This window comes from Chaetura pelagica, unplaced genomic scaffold (assembly GCF_000747805.2).
Source record: "Chaetura pelagica isolate M959 unplaced genomic scaffold, ChaPel_1.0 scaffold71, whole genome shotgun sequence".
Lineage (NCBI taxonomy): Eukaryota > Metazoa > Chordata > Aves > Apodiformes > Apodidae > Chaetura > Chaetura pelagica.
This window is the reverse complement of record NW_009952435.1, coordinates 2,243,197-2,268,800: the sequence shown is the minus strand read 5'-3', so window position 1 is coordinate 2,268,800 and position 25,604 is coordinate 2,243,197. Positions and strand designations below refer to the sequence as shown.

The following is a 25,604-nucleotide window of genomic DNA, read 5'->3' as shown; positions in this document are numbered from 1 at the left end:
AAAAGACAAGCTCTGCTGCCACCTGCTTACATAATTTGATTTAGCAGCTGAAGCAGCTCCATGAGTAAATTAGTACAAACACAGCAACACTGCTTCTAGTAGCAGCTCTGCATATCTGCTGTTGGTCAGCATTTTTTTTCTGTAATGTTTAGGAGAACAAATACTAGGAATAATTAATTAATATTGTGGCTTACCAGGCTATACTATAACCTTAATATGTCTTCTCTTGTCCTTTCATTGCCTGCCTTTTCCAGTTCCTCCATCAAAAACTCAGTCTGAACCTTCTCTGAACTATAGAGGTACTGTACAATGGTGCTGAGGGAAAACAGGCTTTCCCTTCGCACTACATTTAATGTGGGCTTGGTAGATGAATCTTTCTCTACACATGAATGCTGTAGAGAAACAAACTATTTTTGGTCTGTGTTGTCTTTAGTAAAATGTTGTTTGCATGTCTGTGCTTTTGGTGAGAACAAATGCCTATCTGTGCATCCTGCTTCTTCGCTAATTGTCGTTAAAATGCCAGCAACTAACAAATTCCGTCATTTAACTTTTTGGTGGTATGATATGTTTCTGTACAGTTTCCAAGCCTTCTTTAGGTTGTCTAAAGTGTGGTTAGTTGAATTCAGAAGTGCTAATATTTCAGAGGTCTCTTGGGTTCAAAGTTTATTTTCTAGCAAGACAATATTTTGAGATCTACGAGGTTTTCCAGTAATTTCAATTTACATGCAAAGAAGCATTTTAATATCAAGCCTGTGTATACATGTTGGATAACTCAGAATAGATGTTTACTTCTGGATTGCTACAGTAGATGGAGTTCGATTAGGTGGCGTTGGTGCCTCTGCTTCTAGATAAACAGAAAATATGTATATTTAATATAGCCTTTTCCCTCATCTAGTCTGTTGTAATACGTTGCTTAAATTAATTATCCTCAGGAAAGATATGGTTAATTTCTAGATGGTGTTACTTCTTTGAATTACCAGTAAACCCAGCAAAACCAAAATAAAATTGTGGATAAAATTTTCAGGAAGGAAGGAAGGAAGTCCGCCTCCAAGAGGTGACAGCCACTGAGTGAACCTTAGCTCATGGCCTCTTGCCTCTTGTCTTCACTAATGCCTAACCTGTCATTGCTTGCTGTGGCTTCCTCTTATTCAGAGCACAATACCAGAGAGAATATCTACTGTATTTATTTAAGAAAAAATTATACAGAGTTTTAGAGATTCCTTGTTGCTTTGAGATTATATGCTGTGTTTGAAGTCCCAGTTTACTTGGATTATACAATATTTGATGGTAATGCTGATGATCAGCTGTCACTGACATATCTTATGCTAGACCTTCATCATTATTGTTCATAGTAAAAGACTATGTGAGTGAGGGAATTCTTATCTGCATGTAGTTGCAGCCCAGCTCCAAGCAGAAAAACCGCAGTTTCTAGTGAACAAGCATAGGCAGCACTTAGTATTTGAGGAAGGCATTAACTTATTACTGTATTTTTTTTCAGTAGTTGCAGCCTTTCTTGAGGATAGTTTCTTCCTGTTTTCCTCTGGGTTCATCACCTTTACTCTTTCTCATGTGCTTTGAACTACTGGATGTGCTTAACCCTCTAACATTTGACATTGTTGATGCGCAGAGTGGTCTGTGTGAAAATAATGTGCTCTGTGTGAAATGCAAATCAGTTTTACAGGAGTTGTGTGATTATGGTTTTTTTCTGAGGTAAACCTTTATTTTGTGTCAACAAGCAAGTCATACTGCATTTGCTTCTTAATTGTTATTAAACAAGTAAAGCAAATATTTATAAGATAAAGCAATTTTTCTCTGCACATTGAACTTCCTGTGTGCTAGTGGGGTACTCTGATGTGCTTGTAACTAGGGAGGAAGCTTTATAGCATTATGCAGTGTCCATTAAAAAAGTGGGAGAGCTTTATAGTCTCTACATTGAATGCCAAGCTAATGGTTGTTCCCAGTAACGCACAATCTTTTCAATGTTACTCACTAGCTTGGCTGGTGTGGGGGAAATTGAAGGGAGCATGAAAAATCTGAGAATTCATACAATTCTTTAGCTGGCTCAAGGAAGACATGCATGTTTGAACTGTTCCAGCCTGAAATGTATATAAACTTGTCTCTCTTTCCGGCTGAAGTAAAAGCCGCAAGGTGAGAAAAGATCAGCACAGCCAGCTGGTTTAAGTTCCAAGCCCTTTTTCCAAGAGAAAAGGTCGTTCCTCTTTTTGGAACTTTATGCAAGTCCACATTGAGAGTCTTTCCATTAGCTTCATTGCATGAAGTCAGGACTGTGGATTGTTAAAGGTGTTCATCATGATCTTCTTGAAAAGTATTTTTTTCAAGGTATTACAGTACACTGTTTTAAGAGAGACATCTAACAAGCATTTATAAAGACTAAGCAGTTTGCTCATGTTTTGCTTTTTTTTATAAGGATTACTAAACTGTGATTGAAAACTTTCTGTAATTATTCCATTTACCTCCATTAGAGTTTGGAGCAAAATCAGAGCAAATAAAAAGTTAGATGAAAAAAAAAGTTCAGGGTCTGGAAGTTAGGTAGTTCAGTTGATAGCATCTACAGCTCATGCAAAATACAGCATTAATGCAGGATGTTTTAAAATACAGATCTTATGAATCTATGTTTCAGAAACATAAAAAATATTCCCTTTTAATTGTTTCAGAACCAAGTCGAAAGGCTTCAATAAGCAATGAAGCAATAGAAAAAGAAAAGACAAGACTTCTGGGATTGTTTAAAGCTGATAGAAGAAACAGCAAGGTAAGTGTTCAGCAGTGCTACCTCACTAAAGAGAATTGGGTTTTTTCCAGATATGTTTGAGGGTGGTAGAATTGGGGGCTTTTGTTTTCTCTTCTGTTATCAGGTGCAAAAACTATGTTCACTCAGTGCATCCTCATGGAGATACCAGCTATTTATTGAAGGAGTCAAACGTGTTGACCATTTAGTTTTTTTATTTTTTATTTAAATATTGTGGGTTTGGTTATTATCAAAGTGCAGTAGTTTCAAGCAGTTTATGTCCACTTAGTACTGCTAAAACTACAAAATACATTTATGAAAGAACTCATGTAATATAGAACACATTCCTGTATCAAATAGAAGTGTCTTACTGATTTTTTTTGTGCATGGGTGATAATCTGTTTTAAAGCATTTCTGTTGTTAGGAGGCTCTGTGCAGTCACTCAATTGCCATCTTCAAGTCTGTACAACTTGTAAAAATGAATCAGGTGTGAGAAGGATTGCTTGCAGTAGTAAACCGAAGGATCAGTATCTGCTGGGGTGCATGATAGGCATTTTAAACTTTAATCTTAAGTTGGAAAATTGGAAAAGGAATTTCATTTAAAACAGTTACCTTTTGTTGAGATGCCTTTATGAAAATTTTCCCATTCATCTCAGAAATTAAATACAGAGAAACTTTTTAAGTCAACACATTAAAAACACTGGGCTTTAACTTAATACATTTTGCATCCTTTCCTACAAATATGTGTCAACTGATTTAATAGTCCATTATGTCAGAGTAAAAAGGGAGTTTTGTCTTGTTTAAAAAGCCCTCCTTGGCTTTTGTAGTGAAATCATAGAATGTGTGTCTCATTAACTGCTGTACTAAGAAACATAGGCTTGTTAATGGACCAGTGTTTCACTTACTCTTCCAGTCTTCTCAGTCCTGTTTTAAAACTGAAAATTTTCCAAAATCTTTATTAGTTCTCTGCTTTTTTGATTATGGTAAAATTTGAAATGCTTTTCCTGGGCAATAGTTTCTTTTATGTGCACTGGGAATTACTGCATTGAAAGATACGGTCTCTCATGGGTGCTGAGCTAGTCCTCACATCTTGTAGAAGGCTCATGGAAACTGTGTTTTATGAGATAAGTAGTCAGTCAGTTTCAGAGTGTTTATCCTCTATAAGAACATACTTCCCATTAAGAAGGGAACAAAAAAAACGTAACTGCAGCAAATAAGGCTGTATCTGCCTGGAAGCATTGAGTAAACAAGGGAGCTCGGTTTGGGCCTCTAGGCATGCTTCAGGGCTTTAGTTCCTCTGGAAGAACCAAGCACGCAGTTTCTGCATTGTAGCTTGTCCCCTGATTCTGTTTTTCCGACCTTTGATGTGTGCTTTTGGGGTTAAAAATCCTGAAGCAGGTCTAGATTTAACTGGTAAAATATTTGCACTTGCAACCTTAGACAAAGTTGCTATGAAGCATCCTAGTTCTGTAGTTACTGTAGGATGTTTCTCACAACTGAATTTGGGATGAATGTCCCAAGACTGCAGGGTCCTCCCTTTTTTTCTCTTCCTTATGCTTAACATAGGAGGTGATACTCTGATGTTTTTTAAAATGCAAATTTTAATAGATGTTAAGGATACTGAGGATCAATTAACAAGTTACAAGTAGTATTTACCTGGGAAAACTAGGAAGTGTACAAACAAGTACAAGAAATAGCTTCTAAATCTTAAGTGTGAGTCTTTCTTGCTGCTTGTTCTGACAAGCTAAGTAACTTTTCTTGGTCATTTCTTTCTTGGACTCTTGCTTTCAAATGGCTCTGTAGGAAAAGAAACTACTTGTTTAGTCCTGCAGGGAAGTAATTGTTGTCTTTTCAATACAAACCTCTAGGAGTTTCGACCTAAACAGGTGGAAGAATTACTGAAAACTGAAGAATAGTGGAGCACACAAGAGCAAGCAGGTGTTAACTGGCCATAATACATCTGGCTTGATATTGTGGAAGATTTCTAGCCAAAGCAACAGTGAAACTGCTAAATAGACTTATTTAGCAGAATGAGTGCAAAATAATTAAGTTCTTTTAAGAAAATGATTTGGTTAGTTTTATGAAGGGATTACATGATGGGATGCCCTGCCATCTCAGGATACTGGAATCAGAAGCCCGGAGTTCCTAAACTCTCTTCTTTGTGGTTATTCTTAAATTTTTACTCCTTCTCAAGACTTCAATTGCTTTTGCATATTTATTCTGCTATTTTTTCTTTGTTTACAGTATGATTTGCAGTGCTTCTGTCTACCTGTATTTTTTAACTAGTTGATAGCAAGAATTGCCGTCTTGCACAGCAGTAGGGCTGCACAGCTGCAGGCATTTACAAGGGGAAGGCGATTTATTTTGCAAGGAAAGAAGAGTATTAGTCTGTGTTGCAAAGTGTCCTGGATCAGGTGTCACTGCATGCTACACGCCTACACTCAGATTTCCATGCCCACGCACATGCTTTCTTTCTTAGCTACCTCACTGAAAGAAAGCATAATAAGCATTGGGCAACAATACACGAGATCTAACTTTTTGAAAAAACTTTCTGCTGTATTAAAAACACAATTACATGGAATGAAAGCAGGGTCCTGTTTGTATGATTAATACAAATTTGTTGGAAGTATTTCTCTTGTTAACTTTGTACTGGCAGGCTTAATGCCAGATCAGGTATCATCTTGTTCTCTCCATTCTAATTTTATGCCAGATCAGTTACCCTCTGTTCTCCTGCAGCTGGCATAAAAAAACATAAAGGTGGCATGAACTCCATATATTTTTAAGTGAAATGTAGCCGTGTGCCTGAGGCTAAATAGAGATCAAATTGGCACTGCTAAGCAATCCAGTAGAGCACAGGTCCTGTGCAGACAATCATGGGGTCTAGGCTTTAGTAGGTTATATGCTAGCGCATGGGAACAGTCCCATCATTGACAAGTGTCAGGGAAGAAGTTCTCTGCTTGTTCCTCTCTGTCTGTGAGTATAGCAGAGACTTGCAATCTAGACCCTAGTGCCACAGGAGTTGCTTAGTATCTCATTTTCCTCTTTGCCCAAGAATTTCTTTATATTCTTGATCTTAAATATTTTGCTAATGATTTCTTGCCTGCATCAGAGAAACTTTGTGCAGTGCTTCAGAGTTTCTCAGCAATCAGGTCCAGCACTACTGAGATGGTTTGTCTTGGTTCTGTGATGAGGTTTCATGCTTTGCTGTGGCATGTTTTTGCTCTTTTATTTCCTTTGCTGCTGCTATGTAGGATACTTCTTTGTGTTGCAGACAGAAGAATATTTGATGGTGGACAGAGATTGTGATGAGGAGGATGTTTTTAGTTCTACAAGTGAGGGAAGCTTGGATGTAAGTACTAACATGGCTTGTAGGTGCTATTGCATTCCTATTAGATCCTGTAGTTTGAATAACCAGAATCCACTGCGATTCCTCATGCTTAGCCAAGTAGAAGTAGCAGTAGCTTTCTTCTTAGCAGACTTAGTTATGAGAGTGCACAGTTTGCATATTTTGATGAAGTTAAAATGCAGCGCAATGTCTCCAAATAAGACTTGCTAGGTTATCTCTAAATAAAGTTTTAATTTATATTCTAAGCAGTTGTGAGCAAAAAGTGTTTTAACCAAGGACGTAAGTGTTGTGACTATAAGACAATGACAGTACTGCATGATGCAAGAGTATGTTTTCTTTATCAGTGACACGTAGAGGACACTCTTTTCTTCTAAAATGACACCACTCATTTTTATCTCTTTACATTTCTTGTGCAGCATGGTAGAATTCCATTTGTTTCTTCAGTAGCTTGGGGGTAAAGAGTGCTTTCATTTTCAACACTGAAAATGACAGGGGTTTTTTTCAGTACTTAAGTAGGCTTTGGGGCACTAAAATCCTGTGAATCACATTTAGAAAGGTTTTTTAAGTGCCTAGCAGACTACTAAATTGTGAGGATTTAGGTATCTAATTAGGAAGAGTGAATCCTAAATATTTTTGTAAGGTTGTTTTGGTGGTTTAATAATCACAATAAATGGCATGTCTTTTTGTTGATTTTTTAACTGCATGTCTTTTTGTTGTAATATTTTCAAAACCTGGAGAAGACGCTCTTGGTGACAGGACAGAAGCCTGAAATCATAGAATTGTTTTTGTTGGAAAAGACCTTTAAGATAATCAAGTCCAGTTGTTAACCTAGAGCACTGGCAAGCACACTGCCAAGTCCACCACTAAACCATGTCCCTAAGGACCACATCTACATGTCTCTTAAATATCTCCAGCGATGGTGACTCGACCACTTTCCAACGTCGTTATCCTCCTGATCCAACCCTATATGCTCTCATACATGTCCCTTCTTGAAATGGGACAAACTACCTACTATTATAAGCTGATCTGAATCTCCTTTTCACAAACAAGTATATGAAAAAGGAGAGCCTGTGTGCAAAATGTACAGCTATACTGGCCCTGTGGCAGAAGAGGTGACAGGAAATTGTGGAAAAAATGAAGGAGTGAGACAACAAATCCTAGATAAAAAGAATAATACAATAGGTCAAAAGGGAGAAATAGCTGGAGAAGTGGTTGGCTATGAGGTTAAAAAACACTAACTCTGTTCTATTTCTCCCTTTCCTCTCAAGAGCATTTAATCTTCAGGAACAATGTAGCTTTTGCTCAGTGTTTACATCTTTCACTTCTGGCTTGACATCTGTATTTGTATGAGCACCAGTCCAGCTAAGATATGAGTACATACTTAAAGGAATGTATTGACATAGTTCCATTTAATTTGGTACTATTCTGTTAAAGCTTGCAGAAGATGTACAAAAGAAGTCTAACATCCACTCAGCAGTACGAAACATCCATCCTTTGAATACGCTAGATGGGCTTCAAGAAGAAGGTCAACAATTGTGATGTCTTAGGTGAAAAATTGTAAAATACTGTAAACTAGCCATAGATAGTGGGCATAGAGAATTTTATCTTATGTTAATGTGAGTTCAAGTGGAAATGCCAATTAAAGCACTTTATAATTTTTAAAATCCAGCTGAGCAGTTCCTTACAGGCTAGACTTTAAGACCTTGATCGTTCTGAGTAATTTTTTTATTCCACCTGCTCAACCAGTGTGCTCTTATTTACTTCACTTGGAACTGAATATCTTTATTCAAAATAAGTAGTAGCTTACATAGCCATATATGTGAAATACACATTTAGAGCTCATTGTAGAAAAGTGTAATTGAGCTAAGGTAAGCCTTTAGGCAAAATGTCATCCAGTAGAGGTTTCTTCCTTTGCTGTTTTTTAGGCCTACTTTCTGTTACTGTTTTGGAAAGTATTTTGAATTACCGTACAGAAACCAAAACCAAAGTTTCAGATTTATTTTGGAAAGGAAAGTAGTTTGCCATTACCTTTAGCATAGCACCAGGAGATACACTGGCTAGATCAGGAAATTTTTTCTTACCTATAAGGACATAGGCAACCTATGAACTACACTGAGGTAAGGACTTGATTTTGGTATGCTTAATTTAAATCATTTTCTCAGCATTATGCGGTGGTGATGTGCACTGAGCAGTAGAAAAAGTAGTTATTCTATTCTGGATATCATTTGGAGTTTTTTTTAAAAACAGGGCAATATGAAAGAGTGGAATCAAGGTGTAAGACATAAGAGGTCCTTAGGATGTCTTCAGGCACAAGTTATGTTTCCTTTTTAAGCACCACAACATTCTCAGTACCATATTGATCTAACTATTATTTTAATTATTATTTGAATTATTAATGCTTCTAAAATACTTTTTATGAGGAAGCAGAGTTTCAAAGTCAAGATGGGAAAGCCAACACTTACGCTTGAGGTGAAAGGACATTTATTCACAGTATCAACAAAAATAAAAGTGAAGAAAATAAGAATTTGTTAACACCTTGAGAGAGAATGTAAAAATGCAAGAGAAGAATTCTCTGTGACAATCTCAGAGTGCAGTGTTCATTATACCACGTCACTACAGGATCTGAAATCTAATGATATATTTTAAATTACGCAGAAATCTTTTCCCTTTTTCTGTTCCTCTTTTATGCTAAGCTGGTGAGTTTTATATGCGGGTTAACTTTTCACAGATCAAATACTATTGAAATAATTTGGTGTACAAATACAGTATACAAATAAAGCGGTTGGAAGTTGTAGCACAGTTAACCAATTCTGCTTTTTGTGTGCCAAATGCAGACAGAGCTAAAATTTAGAACAGCAGCGCAAAGTGAGAGTTTTAAGTCATCTCTGCCGCTTGGTGTCACTGTCCTCAAATAAACAGTTGATCAAACTGAAATCCGGTATTTGGAACACAGAACTAAAATTAGCTGTTTTTATTTTTGAGGCCTTCATGTTTTCATAAATCAAGAGCAAAAAAACACATCCTAAGTGCTGAACAACGTGTATCTCTGATGTGGAATTTGTTTATGTGATAAATCAGCTTGGGACAAAAATATTTAGAAGTACAGCCAGGGACACTTATCAGAGGATTTGAAACTTCAGCACTAAGTCTTATCACAGAAGGTTTCTCTAGTTCAAACAATTCTTCAACAGAGCAATGTTAGAGGATTTTAATCAGGACCATTTTTTTTTAAAATCTGGTCTTCTGTATATGTCAGATTATAGGTGTTACTCATAACAGAATCCATGAACCTAAATGAAGCAGATAATCTAGTAGTTGCCTGCTATTTTTTATATGTTCATGAACAAAACTATTGGAGAAAAACAATGTCATTTTAAATTCCAAGCAGTTATCTGATAAGTTTTCAATGGATGTACATTTTTAAAATTTATTTCATATTACCTGTATTGTTGCAAGATACATGTTCCAGAAGAAAAATACTGTGCTAATGTTTGAAAAAGTCATAGGACTTCTAGTGCATTTTTGTAACCTTGGCAATCACTTATTAAATGGTCACTACAGCTATTTTCCTCATAAAGGCATTTTTAAAAAAAAAAAAAAAAAGCTTTTTCAGGGCCTAGTTTGTTCTTCATGTACTCATTAACTTTTATGCCCTCCTTGATGGCAGGAGTTGTATCATTCATAATATACTTTCCCAATTCAGAAGTGGTTGGAAGAAGGGTCAAGTACAGTTAAGTGAAAGTGATTTGAAATGTGATTTCTCTTCAACCAGGTCACGTCCCAGGTAATATGTTAATACCACCTACTGTTAAGGATTTCACCTCACATGGCCAGGTACAGTTTGGAGCAGTAGGAATGAGAATACTGCTTATAGAATCTATATGAAAGTTAACAACTATCTACTTTTAATATTTCCTTTTGTCTGACAATTACATTCACTTTCACTTCCTGTTTTCATCTTGTTTCTTGGTCTTCTGGTAATGCTTAGGATAATGTTGGTTACTTGTGTTTATTTGTACTGTCAGGGTCAAATTCTGGAATAGTTCAATTGTATTTTATACAGTCAAAGGTATCCATGTGCACTGTCAAAGGCATAGGTTGTGATCTGGCCTTGAAACAATTTTGCTTAGTGTGAATTTGTTTGCAGAATGGAGAAGAACTGTACAAACTGTGTATGGAGAGTTGTCTATATACTACAGCAGACTAGTCTGTAAGCCAGTAGTTAGATACCAGAGGATGACACTAGAGAAGATACAGTATAGTTATCTTTTTATTTGTGCAACTGTATACATGATTAGACAAAAAATATATATATTTATTAACTACCAGATATCTCATGATAAGGTTCACCATCAGTGAATTGGTTTTGGTTTTATATACTGTGATAGTCTCTGAAAAGAAGTAATTTATTTCTTAATTTTTCTTACTGAAAAAATGGGTTTGGCAGATCCATCTGGCTGGCATTCAGGGAATTAAAATAGGTAACAAAGATGACAGCAATCAACTTTCTTTCTCCTTTTCTACTAAGGGTAGGGCGAGATGTAATGTGCTTTACATATAACAATGAAAATTTAACTTAGATTTTAGAGGGGAAAAAAAACCAAAACAACTAACTGCACTGAGGTTTCACAAGGGACAGGTTATGAAAGAGACTGAAATCCTTATCATCATCTAATTGGTAAAGCCTCAAAAAATGTCTAGACTGAGCTACACATGCTTGATTGTGCCTTGGAGCAGAGGGATAGATTAGGTGAACCATGAAGTTGCCTTTTAGACAGATTATGGCTATTGAAGAGATGCAGTTGTGTCCATCTTCTTTTGGGTTGTGCACTTACAGGATATTATGTGTCTTCCTTCATGTGAATTACAGATACTTTTACATAACATAATATCCTTAAATTTTTCTTACAATATGTGATAGTAGAAGGCAAGAGCCTGAAACAGTGGCTCCGTGCCACCAGACTTCAAATTCTTGCTCCCAAGTGTGCTGGTACTAGACCTCTTCAAAGAAAAGGTTGTTGGAGTTTGTGTAAAAAAAAATAATTAAATAAATAAAAATCTCAGAACCAGCTGAACTACTCTGACTAAAAAAAAAAAATTAAAAAATAGCCTGAGGCAGACACCTGGAATGGAAAATCTCAGCATCTATGGTTAAAGCATTGGTAAAGTTACAGGCTATTAAAACAGTATCTGGTGAAGAGACAAGTCATCTGACCCCTGTTGCATCTGTGCTTCTTAGCTTCTACTACCACAGATTGCCAACTTCATGCATTCAAAAATCACTTGTCAGCTCTTGCCCTCCCCACACAGAAATGGCTTAAGATCATGAGATTTGAAAACAAATAATTTAGCGTAGGCTTCTTTTCCCTCCATTTGACTTCTGAGCATTAGGTTTGTAGAGTTCTCATTTCCAAACATTTTTTGAAACCATGAAGGTTTTATTGAAAACAAAATATTATCACCTAGTCATTGGTTGCCAGAACCTGCAGTTTTACAGAAAATTGCATGATGGAGAGTAAAATCATGACAGCACATTGCATTCAAGTTGTTGCTTTCAAAAAGACAACTTGGAAGCTTCAGTTCCTTCAGTGGCTTTTGCAGGATGTTTTGAAGGAAATATTCTCAAGAAATGTTCTGAGATGAACAGAGAGAAATGGACCAAGTCAGGTTGAAAAGGCTTGAGTAGGGCAGTATCTACAAGAGTGGGCACAACTGTTCCTGGCAGTGCCTGTTTTGAATATGCAGCGGTGTGGGCTTCTGTTGGATGTTGGATCTAAGCATCCCAGAGTCTGATTTCACAAGTTTTGACTCCACTGCAATCTGCACAGCAGCAGTTGAACATGAAACTCTGCCCACCTTTGGTGTCTGCTACCCGCCTCTGCTCAGGACTGAAGTCTTGAGTCACCTGCTAGATTTAGGTATTGAAAGCTTTTACTGTAAAAGGTTACCATCTACTCCTGTTAGCCAACATGTGAGAGAGCTAAGTTCAGTTCCCTTCTCTGCCTTTAGAGATACCAGCCAATCTTCTGGATCTCTCAGGACCTTTGTGGAGAGAAATATTTCTTCCTTTGCAAAGAAAACCAAAATACTTGCTGGGCTGGAGAATGCCTGGAACAAAACTGTGAGGTATTATTGATGTGGGAAGCGCCCTTTTGTAACAATACCCAAATATTCAGTGACTCAGAAAGAGAGCAAGAGCAAGCTTAACTATTCAGACCAGTAACAAAACAACTTAAGTGTGGTGTCAGCTCTCAGTTCCAGTGTCAGCATCAGAGATGTTTTTCTAAGTTTTATGCTAAGCAGATGTTAGATCCACCAAATAAGTAGTCACTGAAGCTAAAACTGGAGGAGCCAAAAGTCTGTTGCTCCCTGCCCAGATGACTCCCCTAATACCTTTCTAGCTAAACTCATATATGTGTCCCTGAACAGAATAGTCTCACTCTGCTACCAAGAGGGGGAAGTTTGTTTTCTCAAGTAGAAGGTTTTGAGTGTAGATTAACCATGTTCTTACTGAATCATTGAACTTGAGCCAGGAGGAGGGACAAAACAGGAGAGAAATATCACAGCTGCCCCTTCTAGCAGCTGTGGTTTTTGTGGAGCCAGGTTTCTTAGTTGTGTTTTAAGCACACCTATTGAATCAAATCTCTTGGCTGATGAAGATGGAGAGATTTTTCAATTTTATGGATCCTGATGAAATTTAGGCAGGAGGTTAGAAGCATAGTTTCTGAGAAGTTTTCACGCTCAGCATGCCCAGAAGGTATGCACCAAATTCAGACACCGAAATGGAAGTGAGGACATCAGAAGGATATGTCAGGCTTATTGAAGGGATAGCCTAAAGTGTGAGTAAGGGAGACCCAAGCTAACAAGAGTACAGTAAGTTAGGCTAGTGTGAGGCAATTTAGCTTCCAGACCTGGGCTGCATGGCATCGTTCTATATATGGTGGATATACCTAGTCACTCTGGAGTAACTTGGCTCAGCTATCTCCCTCGGATGTTTAATTAAGACCTGGTGACACACCCTTAACCACCCAAATCCTTTTATGTCTTGATTCATCTTTTGTTACTGATTTCACTGAAAAGTTCTGAAGTTAACTCACTGGAAAAAAAATAGAATAAAGCAGCAGCTCATAAGACCAATGGCTTTTAATTTGCATTAATAAAAGGACATTAAAAAAAATAAAGACAAACTTAAATTCCATTTGAGATTTTTCTAGTGACATCTCAACCACTCAGGCTTTACTTCCTTGGTATTTAATATTACTAGAGCCCCTTAATAGTGTTTAATAGCCTTGTAATTCATATTCAGTCATAATTTATTCAGCATATTGTTCATACTATAACTGGCAAGCACGCAGTGGTGTGGAAAATGCAACCTCTAAAGAAAACTTTATCCCAGGATCAGACTTTTTGGCAGTTGGATAAGCAGAGATTTAGGTCCTTTAAAAAGTGTTTCACATATTTCTGTGTACATAAAATGATTTTTGTGTTTAAATTTGGGATGGTCTGAGAGTGAGTCAGGGAATTTTTAATTCCACTGCAAAGTACATTTCTGTTTGATTTAATGATGGATATCCAAAGTATTTCTTGTAAAGCTTTCCAGATGTAACTACTGTAATGAAAGGATTAGAGTATAGTTATGCCAATGTCTTAAACTAGATTAAATCAGAAATGGTTAATTATATGCCATTGACTACATATTTCTAATATACAATGGAAGAAAAAATCAGTAACACCTGGTTTTGTAGTGGCATAATCTGAATCACACATAACCGTAGATTTGTAATATTATTCTAAAATACCCTGTTAGCATATGTAAATTTTAGGTACAATGAAGATTTTCAACATTTGTTAACGTATAATTTCATTTCTTTTGCAAGCTTTTTCTGAGGCAGGAGCACTAATAGGATTTGGTTTTTCTCCAGCCTCTTCTGTGGACAGTGAAGACTCAATTTCATTAAAAGTAGTGGCAAACAATAACATTTCTTCTAATTAGATGATCTCATGATTTCCACACATTTCCAAACATTTGTTCTGTGTATTATTTTGTTCGTTGGCAAAACTGAGCTGCTTGGTAGCGTGTGAAACCAAATGTCTCAATAACTTCTTACAGCAGGTGAGGGAGGATTTGCAAAACAACATTTGCTGACAGGACACAATGCATTTTACTTTGATGGGGAAGTTTTCCAAATGAACTTTATGGCTTAGTTCTCTCATGCAAAGTCAACCTACATGAGGCTTAGTGGGCCTTACAGGTCTACCTAAAAACTCAAGGAGGAGTTGTGGGTATGAAGCAAAGACTGTATAGCAGTTCAGTGCTGTGTGTGCTGCTCAGTTGTTCAACACTACAGAAATAAACTTTCTAATGCCTCTAATCTGTGGAGTTGTTTCATGTTCTTTCTTCTTTTTTAATAAACTATTAAATTAGGTTTTATTGGCCTTTTACCTGCAGCTCCAATACTCTTTTTTCCCTTCTGAGCTTAGCATAAATTATTACAAATAATTTCAGACTTTGCTTTTTCTATTACTATCCAGTGTTTAATACTGTATTTGAATTTTTGGCATCATTTTGGGACACAAGCTGAAGAGGAGAAGAGTGTGACAAATGGTAGTCAGTCTCTCTAAGGACTTCTACAACATGAAGTAGTAATACCTTCAATGAGATCCATTTCCGTGATTTTAAAAATTTTTGTATTTAAATATTATTTACACTTTTAAGCAGATCTCAAAATAATCATGGAAACTAAGGTTTCTGGTTTTATAAATGGTCAACTGGCAGGCTGGAAGAGAAAGCAGATGAAGACAAACAGAAAGATGTTGCCCTGCAGAGTTCTTAAATAGATGAGTAGCTGTAGGCATAGGAGTTGGACCCACTGTCTTTTTCAGTGTCATAGCAAGCACCTGTTTAGGTGTTTTCCTGGTTCAATACCTCAGTGACCTGGTGAGAGATCCAGGTGCAACCAGTGTCTAGGACATGAGCTGTGTAGGCAGTGTCTGAAGTATACTGACATAGTGAGATGGAGAGATTACTGGGAGATTGATGATTGTTAGTGTTTGGTTGCCCCACAACCCTTCTTCTGATAATAACATTTTCTTCTTTCCATCCCAGCAAATGCTCAGTCAGGTGCACATCTTGATTTTTATCTCTTCCAGTTTCAGCATGGAGATGGTGTGATTTCATTGACTCTAAATGGAGGTGGTTCTGATTTATAGTTGTTTGCACAGGACAAGAGGCAGGCCAGTAAGGTGCTCTGTGGAGGTTTGTCTTGTAAAAACCTAATGGCAATGGATTTGACAGAGGGGGGAAGGGAAGAAGAAACATTTAACTCTATTTATTAATCAAGAATTCCAGCAGCAAGGCTTTTCTTGCCTTGATTCTGGCAAATGTACAGATGAGAGATGCTATGCAGACACCATTTCTGCACAGAGAAAGCCCTTAAAATATAAACATTCAAGCAGCTGGCATGGGAGATTAGTGCAGCAGCAGTGAGAAGGGGTGGTAATAGTGGATAGTGGTACAGTCTAAATTTAACAAATGTTAAACAAGATCCTTGTTCTAGTTCAAGGGTTACAGGTCAGAAAGACAATATCAACTAAAAATACTATCAATTGTACAAGTCAGTCAAAGTCATTAACTAGTATTTAATTAAACGCAACTTTCCAAAGTTGTGACACCTTTCTACCCCCCAATTTTTAATTTTTTCTTTGTAAATGATAGGGTTTTGAGATAAAATATTCTATGCAACCTGTTTGAATTACAAAAAATCCCCACTTTCCCATCTGTGTAAAGACATTTCTTTGAGACTTCTTAATGTTTTTGCTTTGGATGGTGAACTTTCTTAATATATTGTTCTACTTTTAATTTCCTGTGGCTGAATATTACATCAAAAGAAAGCATCATGCCAAGGGTGAAAGTAGTGTAGGGTCTGTGAGCTTTGTGGACATGTGTTCGTATGCTGTTTAACATCATCTGGGGAAGGAGAAGAGGGGGATGGCTACGTTTTGTTTTTTTAAAGCCTCATCAAATATTTACACAACTAGGCGATATACATCAGGGTATCTGATTGTGCATTGGGTTTTTTTGTTTTTTAACTTGCATTTTGATCTTGCTTTTAAGACAGCTACTTGCCTATTGGTTGTGATCAGATTTACACATGCTTTGTTGGAGCTGCTTTTCTTTCTTTATATCTTTTGCAGTAGAGACTAAAGTATGGGTATCTGGAGCCAAATTTTATGTTTAAAAAAACTAGAGTTATGCTTTCTCTGCTGGCACTGTTACGATTTTCAGTGAGTTTAAAAGTATACCGAAGAAAAAATTTTCTTGGAGAAATAACAGTGACAGCATAGCTGAGCATTACTGTCTTTTGGCATTGTAAAATTAAAGTGACCATCAGAGACCTGATGCAGAACTCACTAGAGCCAATGGAAAAATTCCTGCTCATTTCGGCTGGCTCTGGACCATGTTCTTTATGAGTTGTTAGCCATTCTCTACAGTAGGCCCTTTTAAAATCATTCTTTCATGTGCTACTTCATGTTCTCTTTTGCATGGACAGATATCTTCTGACACTTTCACTGTAATCTTTGAAAACATAGGACCTTTGTTCCTTTTCAGTGGGTGGTTGACACAGATAAATCCCTTGAACTTGCTTAATTTATAGAGCATTTTCTCACTGGGGAAGGAGAAAACCCCAAAGCAAACATGCTGAGTCTTGTAGAAGATGAACTGTGAACAGTGGCAAAGGGAGGTAGTGACTTTCACCAACTAGTAATTTGTTGCAAAAGCAGATTTTTCTTTGTTATCTGAAGGAGTGCATACTCAGAGAGGTAAGAAGAATTCTCAACACTTTGTGCCCTGTTCAAGCTGTAGCTGTGCCAATAGAAGTCCAAGTGTTGTATCTATGTCCACAGTTTTTAATTTTAGTGTCAGTTAAATTTGGGACTGAGCGTGAAGTTTCTGCCACAGTTACTCAAGTTGGGAGTGCATTCCAGTGGATTCTAATATTCCAGTCAGTAGGAATAAATAGGTCAGAGAGCTATGATTTCTCAGTATTTCACACTAAATTCACAAAGTAAACAAGTAGGAACAGTACACAGTGGGAAAATTAGTATCCTAGGAATAACAAAACATTCGCAAGTCAAGCTTTGGTGTCCTAAGGATGTAGTACTGAATTTTCAGACTTGAAGAAACTTGGCTATATGATACTGCAAAAGAAGACAAAAATTTGAAATCATAGTGGGAAAAGGCTGGGGTTGCTTGGGATGCAGCACAGCGTTATTTCCAATCACTTTCCTGTGTCTTATATTCCCAGTTCACTTTTATTTGAAGGTGGGCTGACATACACAAAGTCAGAGTTAAAATTATAATCACAGAATCACAGAATGTTAGGGGTTGAAAGGGACCTCTGGAGATCGAGTCCAACCCCCCCTGCCTGTTCCACCACAGAATCTAGGGCAGGTCACACAGAAATGCACCCAGATGTGTCTTGAAAGACTTCAGATGAGGAGTATAAGCATAGGTATTTTCTATCCAAATTCTTCTTCTCCTTAATGGGTTAAGCTTTGTTTCTGTAGGTATTGATCTTCAGATGTTATGAAGCACAAGATGGATGTGTGCACCACCTGAATGTGCTCTATCCACTGTCCAGCAGGAGAGAATTGCCTCTAAACCTTCTCTTCAGTTCAGTACTTCTGACTGCTGATGTTGATTTGGGACTAAATATTAATCTGTTACAGTCCTAAATACTTTGTTGACATAAATACCTGAGCATCAAGCTGCGGACGTGATGTGTCTGAGTTTGTCTTTTGATTTCATCTTCTGCAGCAAGCATCTCCTTAAAGGACTAGTCTGCTTTAGTGCCATTGCTTGCTGCCTGAAATTCTCAGCATGAAAACTGCTGATACAGTTTGGGGGCTTGTTTAGGACACCTCTTAGGGTTTCAGACTCAGCCTGTTGGTACTCAGTGTGTGTAAGTATGTGTACATACACATGCAAGTGTGCATACAGATGTCTGAAAGAGCTAATTGAAGTGTTTGTGTGTACACACACACATGTGCATCCAGACTTCTGAAGGAGCTGACTGAAACAGTAAAATTCCTGGCTGTAGACGTCTCTTTCATGTTGTTAGAATCCTCTTAGTGACTCTGTAATTAGGATTTGTGTTAAGATTTGCACTAATTTCAGGGTTCAAAAGTGGATTTGTTATTCTAATTTAAGTTTTAAAATCTTCATAGGTTGCATTGTCTTCCAGTAATATTTTTGGCAGTGTTTTATGATTAAAAAGTGTAAAGCTTCCTTTTTGAAAATTTACTTTGACAGTTGGATGATTTTATTTGTCTCCCTTTAGCTAAACACCTAGAGTTGCCGTAGACTTCAAAGGGAAAAGTAGTTACACAACTTCATTCTAAATTAACAAAGTATTGGTGTGGGAATGGGATTGTAAGGACTGGAGGTAGAAGTCAGTTCCCTGAGCTTGAGTAAATCAGAGCAACTCCTTTGACTTCAGAGAAGTTCTGCACATCTTGGTGGAAATTCACCTTTGAATTTCAGTGCAGATTTTCTCTGTTTATCAGCAGCTATAATTAGTAGAGATTTTCAAAAGTCGTGTCAGAATTTCAGCAGATACTGAAAGATAATGAGAAATTATCATTAATGCTCCTTGCTTCTGGAAAACTTGCATAAGGACAACACTTTCATTAAAATAAAGGAAAAACACTTTTTAAATTTAACTGGAATAAAAATACTTTCAGTAAAACCCAGAAATTATTTCTTCAAAACCAAACAAATACACACCCAAAAAGCTCATGCCAGGAACTATTCCATTCATAATTCCAGCCTCCATAAAAATTGGCTATGCAGACATTAGAGCAAATATTTTTTTAATTGTATGTTTTATGTGAAGTTTCCATCTCCTCCTCCAGTATAAATTGGCATATTTACAATGACAATATATCGAAGATGATAACACCAGTGGGTTGATAGTTCCTTTATGTTAAAAGAATTTATTGCAGTAGCCGTTCATCTTAGTATTTTTTAAAAATATTTTGAATTTCAGGACATACATTTTGCAAATGCATCAACCCCTGGCTTTCATGAACCAAACACATTGGCTGGTTGATTTAAAATAATTAGTAAGCCTAGAGAAAATAAACTCTTACTACAATGACAAACTAATTTAGTTCAAGACCCCTGATCCTTTTTTTGATATTTATGATTGATTAAGGCTTAACACCCGTGGAAATTATGAAAATGTTTTTTTGCTGTTCTTGGTCATTGACCTTTTGAACTTGTAGTTTCCTGAAGCCTGTTGCCAGATCATTAATAAAGACATATTTTGTTTCTGGCTTGGTTGCTCAACACTATTTGCTTGACCTAATCTATTTTCACTTAATGCAAAAGTGTAAGTGAAAGGAGAAACCAGACTTAAAAAAAATTTTACTTTTTCCATCTTTACTCTTCCAAGATTGCTCTCACTAGATCTACTAATGGCCTTTGCAGGCCAAGTGTAAGTGGCCTCTTTTCAAATGTTCCTTCCTTGTTTTTCCTTCTGGCTTGATATTTTTTTATCTTCTTTCTATACTGGGATCAAACTGAATTTTGGAGTCCATGGGTTTCCTCTGTAATTTGTTCTTGTTCACATTTCTTTGAAATATAACTTTCATTGGTTTTTTGACCTCTCTTGGTAGATTTTAAGATGTTTTCTTGGTTATTTTCTCCATTCTGCCTAACTCCATGTCTTTGTATATATTAAATCCCTACTACAGAGAAATATTTACTCCATATTTACAATTCTATATATTAATTCCCTTTCTTTTCAGTACTGGATCTTTATCAGTTTGAGTTCTGTTGACATGACTTTTCCCGTACTGTCTTCATGTCAAGGTAGTGAGAATTAACATCACTGTCTTTCTCAGCTAACATAAGAGTAATCATTGAGTTTTCTTGCAGAATATGGTTTCTGTCCTGCACAGTCTCCTTAGTTCATTGTTCCTTCCCTAGGGTATGAGCCAGTACTCTATCATCACATTCACTGAAATCTACTTTTTGCTTTGCTCTTCTCCTTTTCCACGTTTTTGTCTTTGAATTTCTGCAATAATTTCCTCTCTGGTCAAATCTGGTGAACATACTTCATTTTTGCCATAATTACTGTGTTTTTCTTTCTCTCCTCAGTTCTTCCTGTGTTATTTCCTTCTGCTTTCTTGCCTGCTTTTGTACCACTTGGACAAATATCCAAAAGGGACTTGTAGTGTTTTCCATGGTTTTTCCCATTTCCTTTTATAACTCACCACAATCCCTGCACAAATCTTGTTACAAGACCATCTTCTGTCCCCATTTAATGAGACATTTCATCTCAAATAGATAAACATATCCTTTTCTTTAAAAATTAACTCTTCTGGGTTTTTTTTTTTAATTGGCATAGTAGCTAAGAAATATTTTTCTTTGTCATCTGTCTATTGCACTATCAGGCAAGGATGTGCTTACTTATCATATGTGCACGTGGCTACCAGAAACAGCACAAGGGCAGTGAGTAGCTGAATTTGCTGACTGTCTATTTTTTGTCAGCCTTTCCATTTTGGGAATATTTTTAATTTAATCTTTCTCCCCATACTGCCTTTACATACTTGTATTTTTGACAGTGACAAAAAATCTATTTTCAAAATACTGTCTTTTTTTTTATAGGCTGAAACATTCTGGCAGTGCATTGTGACAGAGTTGGACTCGTGGAAGTTAAATTGTTAAGTCTAACCAGAAGGATGTAAATCAGCCCTGAGAGGGTGCATTTTATGTAGAAATGGATTCTGGTATTTTCCCAAAACAGTATTAAAAAAAGGGAAAAAAAAAAAGAAAAGAAAAAGGTGACATTCTAGCAAATGAGACACAAGGTAGCCATACACTTCTGAAAGTCAAGATAAATCATATTACAGTTGTACAAAATGCAAATGAACTTCATCCTAAGCATCTGCCAGCATCCCAGACTGTCACCTGCATTTTAGCTTGACTTTGGAATTTACTTCAGGTTGTGTCTACAGCCTGCACTCCTACTTTGCACTCAAATGATGGACAGTAAACTTTCCATTAAACTAATAAGTAGGATAAAAAATATCTGATGCAGAAATGTTTTTAGTGATGGTTTTGTCTCACTGGGGTCTACATATACAAAACAAAATGCATTTACATTTTATGGGTTTTTCAAAATTTGTCATCTGGAAATTTTTTTAAAAAGCATATGCTCAATCAGGACAGCTGTAATCCAGCTTGATAGTATCAAGTGCAAGAGCATGAAGGAATCTGGCATGTTCTGGAAGCTCTTACAAGGAGCCGAGAAAGCCAGTGGTATCTTGGGATACATTAGGAAGAGTATGGCCAGTAGGTTGAAGGAGGTCATTCTCCCCCCTTTATTCTGCCCTGGTGAGACCACATCTGGAATAGTGTGTTCAGTTCTGGGCTCCCCAGTTCAAGAGAGACAGGAAACTGCAGAAGGGAGTCCAGCTGAGGGCAACAAAGATGACTGGGGGACTGAAGCATCTCTTGCATGAGGGAAGGCTTAGAGAGCTGGGACTCTTTAGCCTGGAGAAGAGACAGCTGAGAGGAGACCTTATTAATGCCTATAAATGTCCAAAGGGCGAGTGTATGGAGGATGGAGCCAGACTCTTTTCAGTAGTGCCCAGCAATAGGACAAAGGGGAACAGGCATAAAGTGGAACACTGGAATTCCATGATGGAAAACTTCTTGATAGTGACAATGACAAAGCACTAAAACAGGCTGTCCAGGAGGGTTGTGGAGTCTTCTCTGCGTGCAGACCGGATGCAGTCCTGAATAATGTGCTCTAGGCGATCCTGCTTTAGCAGAGGAGTTGGACTAGATGATCTCTTGAGGTCCCTTCCAACTCTGACAATTCTGTGATTTATCTGTGATTTCCTTGTGATGTGTCTGTCACTTTAATGTGTCATTTTAAGGGAGTGGACATGCATGTGTTTAAAAAAAAACAAACCATGGTGTTTAAACATTAGTTTATCCACTTAGGAAAATGTCTGTAATGCACACTTACTGAATCTTGTGACTGTTTCATGGATGTCATTGGTTTTATATCGAAGTTGAAATATAATAATAATAATTTTATGTTTCATAGCTTTCTAGCTGTATTTCTGGAAATAGAGAAACTGATGGAAAGCAGAATATTAAGTGGAATATTATCTGGAATATTCAGTGGAAAATATATTGGATTGTGTGGTAATGAGTTGAAGTTTGCCTTTTTGAACACTCACCTTCTTGCTTTGCCCATCACACTTGTTTAGAAAAGAATGTTTCACAACCTAGACTTTCTTTCATTTGTGTCTGAACAGCTTCAGATTTCAGCGTAACATTTTTTCGTCTGTCACTGGACATACAGTGATAGAAACTAAGCAAAATATGCATTGGAAGGATTTCTACCAAGGGTATTTTCACTGCCTTGAGTTGAGGCTGACTTGTCAATGCTAACAGCACTAAATCAAAGCAGATGCATTTCTCTTCTTTTTAAAAAATTTCTCAGTTCTGATTCACAAGGTTCACAGGATATCTGCTTGCTGGTTAACTGCAGTGATCTCAGTATGTTCAGATCAAGAGGAGAGCACACAATTTACGTGCACCTTCCAAACATTGTTTTATACACTTTGGTCTTCTCAGCAGCACCAAGCAGCAATCAGCCTTTTCCCATCTTTAGAGTTCTTCACATATGGCTCTGCCTTCTTTTCCTTTGTCTCACCATTCATTAAAGGTGTCTACCCTCTTCTGTGAACAGAGGTTCTTTTTGCTAATTCTCTTGGGATTTTAGAGGTGTTTTTTTTTTTAAAGTATGGACTTACTTGAAACACACTATAATTTAAACAAAAGAAATTATACTAGCATAGAGATGTAAATCAAGTTAGCTTGTCTTCCCTTTTCTTCATGTATTGCTGTGATGGACAAAAATCATTCCATCTATTCCCCTTGATACTGTCTTCTTCATTGTAGCAGAGAGACTTCCTCAGATTGACATGAGTGATTTTGGGTAGCAAAGGCTTTGTTAAGCATAAATAGTAGCATGACCTGGGAAAATCTGAAGAGTGAAACATGGAAACAGGATAAATTATTTAAGGGCAATACAGTTAATATTAAATCATCAGAGATGATTGAAAAGCTTCTTTTCTCAAAGCACTGAGGAGTCACACCTGTATACATCTGATTTTCAAATGGAAAATGAGTTTTGACTATTGCTTCCCACACAAGAAGCATAATAAAAACTATTGAAGATTCTTGAAGCTCTCTGTGGTTAGACATCCTCTGTGTCATCCATGTAGTGCACAGGGCTTACGTTAATATGCACATTTGTTGCTACCTAGAGATTCTTAAACAGTGAATCTGAGCCCCTTGGTCTGTTTCAGAAAGCTTTTCTCCTGGAGGTTTCCACTTCTCTAGTGGAAGTGCACCACAGAAGGTGCAAAGTGAACATAGATCAATTGGAGCTGGAAATAAAGATTGCACTCCTAGCTGTAGAGACACAGAGATACTTCACATCCCATGACCTTACCTAAGTGAGAACAAGAAGTAATCAGATAAACTTCTAGGAAAGGAAGTTACAGGTAAGGTACAAAGAAAAAAAAACATTGATAGTTAAGCAATAGAACTGCATAGTTGCAAATTTTGTGGACATGTATCATACAAAGGTTTTAGTAACCTCTGCAGGGACAGATCAGTCATGCTATTTCAGTGGAAAGCAGATAACTTTGTAAAGGAGAGGTGATCTCCTTGCACCTGGCACTGCTAGGATTTCGATCAACAAACTGCTAAAATGAGATGAATGTGGATGGCTGTGGTGAGGGAAAACTGGCAGGGGCACAGGATAGAGAACATTCTTAGGCATTTCTTATTCTGGCTATGTAAGTTCTGGTGTCCACCAAATGGGCCCTGATCACAAAATCTAGAATTGCTAGCTAGATACTAAAACAGACTTACACAAGCCTGAGATAGCCTGTAGTTGTACAGGCTTCAAAGTATAACTGAAAACTTTCACAGTAAAACCTTGAAAGCTTACCAGACATAGAAAACCAACATGGTACTACTGCCTGTATAAGTTATTGTTGTGGAAATTAAATCTTTGCTTCTCATTTAATATTGTGATGGGTGACCAGATAATTTCCTACCAATAGCAAAATGCAACAAGGTAACAAAGTAAATTGCCATTAAGAGTGTATTTTTTTAGTTCCGAGCAGGAGCAGGTTAACTTTTTTTCTTTCTGGCTGCAGACTGCATACAAGTACCATAATCACAAGTGCCTCAGGGAGTACAAAAACCAAACTGTATTCAATGTGGCTGGTTAAAGAGGAAAATCTGAGAAGACACAACTTTGTTTTTTGGGTGTTCCGGTTTTTGTTTGTTTATTTGTTGTTTGTATTTTTAGGAGAAAAAACAAAACACAAAACAAAACTAAAAATCAACAACTGTGTCTCCAAGCAGTCTCATGCCCACAGTATTATGCTTTGGTTTTGAAGCAGGAGCTTGGATAAATTCTGTTTCAGTGTTGTTTAGTGCTAGTATAAGGAATTTCAGTATAATGTTAAGGAAAGCAACCTCCAACTTTAATTTGTGCAGTATGCCTGATATAACCTGTCGTTTTAAATGGCCAGTTGTAATCAGTTATGGTGTCACTCAGCAAATCAGTAAGAGTTTGCATTAATGGAGTTTAAATTTCCAACAGGCATACATATTCTTGCTGTCATTTGGTAGATGAATTTGTCTGCCTGCTCTAAATCTCACTCTTCATATTTACCTGTGATACATTTGCAAAAAAAATTATTTCCTTTATGGTACTTTTATTCTTATTTTGTTTTCTCTATTTTGGAAAAATAAAAATCTTTATATTTTGCTGATACATCTGGTACTGCATGTGCTTAAAAACAGCTCAATTGATTACCTTTGATTTAAAAACTTATCAGAAGGAAGTTGCATAACAAGACTGGGAACTCAAATATGTGAGTTTTGGCAAAAAGCTGCGGAAGAAAGGCCTGGCTATAGCAATCTCACAAGAAAAGAACTTGACATTTTGAAAAATTTTTATTGACCGGTGTGGACAGGGAACAGGAAGTAAGATCACTCTCACAGGCAAACTGCAGTCTCTTCCTTGCTGACCTTTAAATGCCACTTAGTATCGTCAGAAAATCAAGGAAATGCTAATAACAGGGCTTGGATAGGAGAGTTATGTATGAGGGCTATCTTTTGAAAACAAACATAAGCCTGCTTCCATTTTTTGTACACATCTATTTTTGTAAAATTAAACTCTCAGAGCAGTACAATTATGCTTTTACTAGATTAATCTTGCATTATTTTGTTAATAGTAATATTAAAATGTTCAGTATTCATAAGATATCAGAACTTCTGTTCAATCTCCAAAGGGAATACTTTGCAAAAGGCATTTTATAATTGCATTCTAGGTTGATGACCTTTGAACACAGGCCGGCCTCTGCTTTAGGTTCTTAATTGAGCTTGTGTTGAGTTCAGCA

At 36.9% G+C, this 25,604-nt stretch overlaps 1 protein-coding gene across 1 annotated transcript in view; it reads left to right on the top strand.

Annotated features, from left to right (window-relative positions):
* Positions 1-25,604, top strand: part of COBL (cordon-bleu WH2 repeat protein) — a 116,967-nt gene that overhangs the window by 10,285 nt on the left and 81,078 nt on the right. The window contains exons 4-6 of the mRNA XM_010008368.1: positions 255-299; positions 2,676-2,770; positions 6,018-6,095. Coding sequence (XP_010006670.1) covers positions 255-299; positions 2,676-2,770; positions 6,018-6,095 — 218 coding nt within the window. The remainder of the gene's footprint in view (positions 1-254; positions 300-2,675; positions 2,771-6,017; positions 6,096-25,604) is intronic.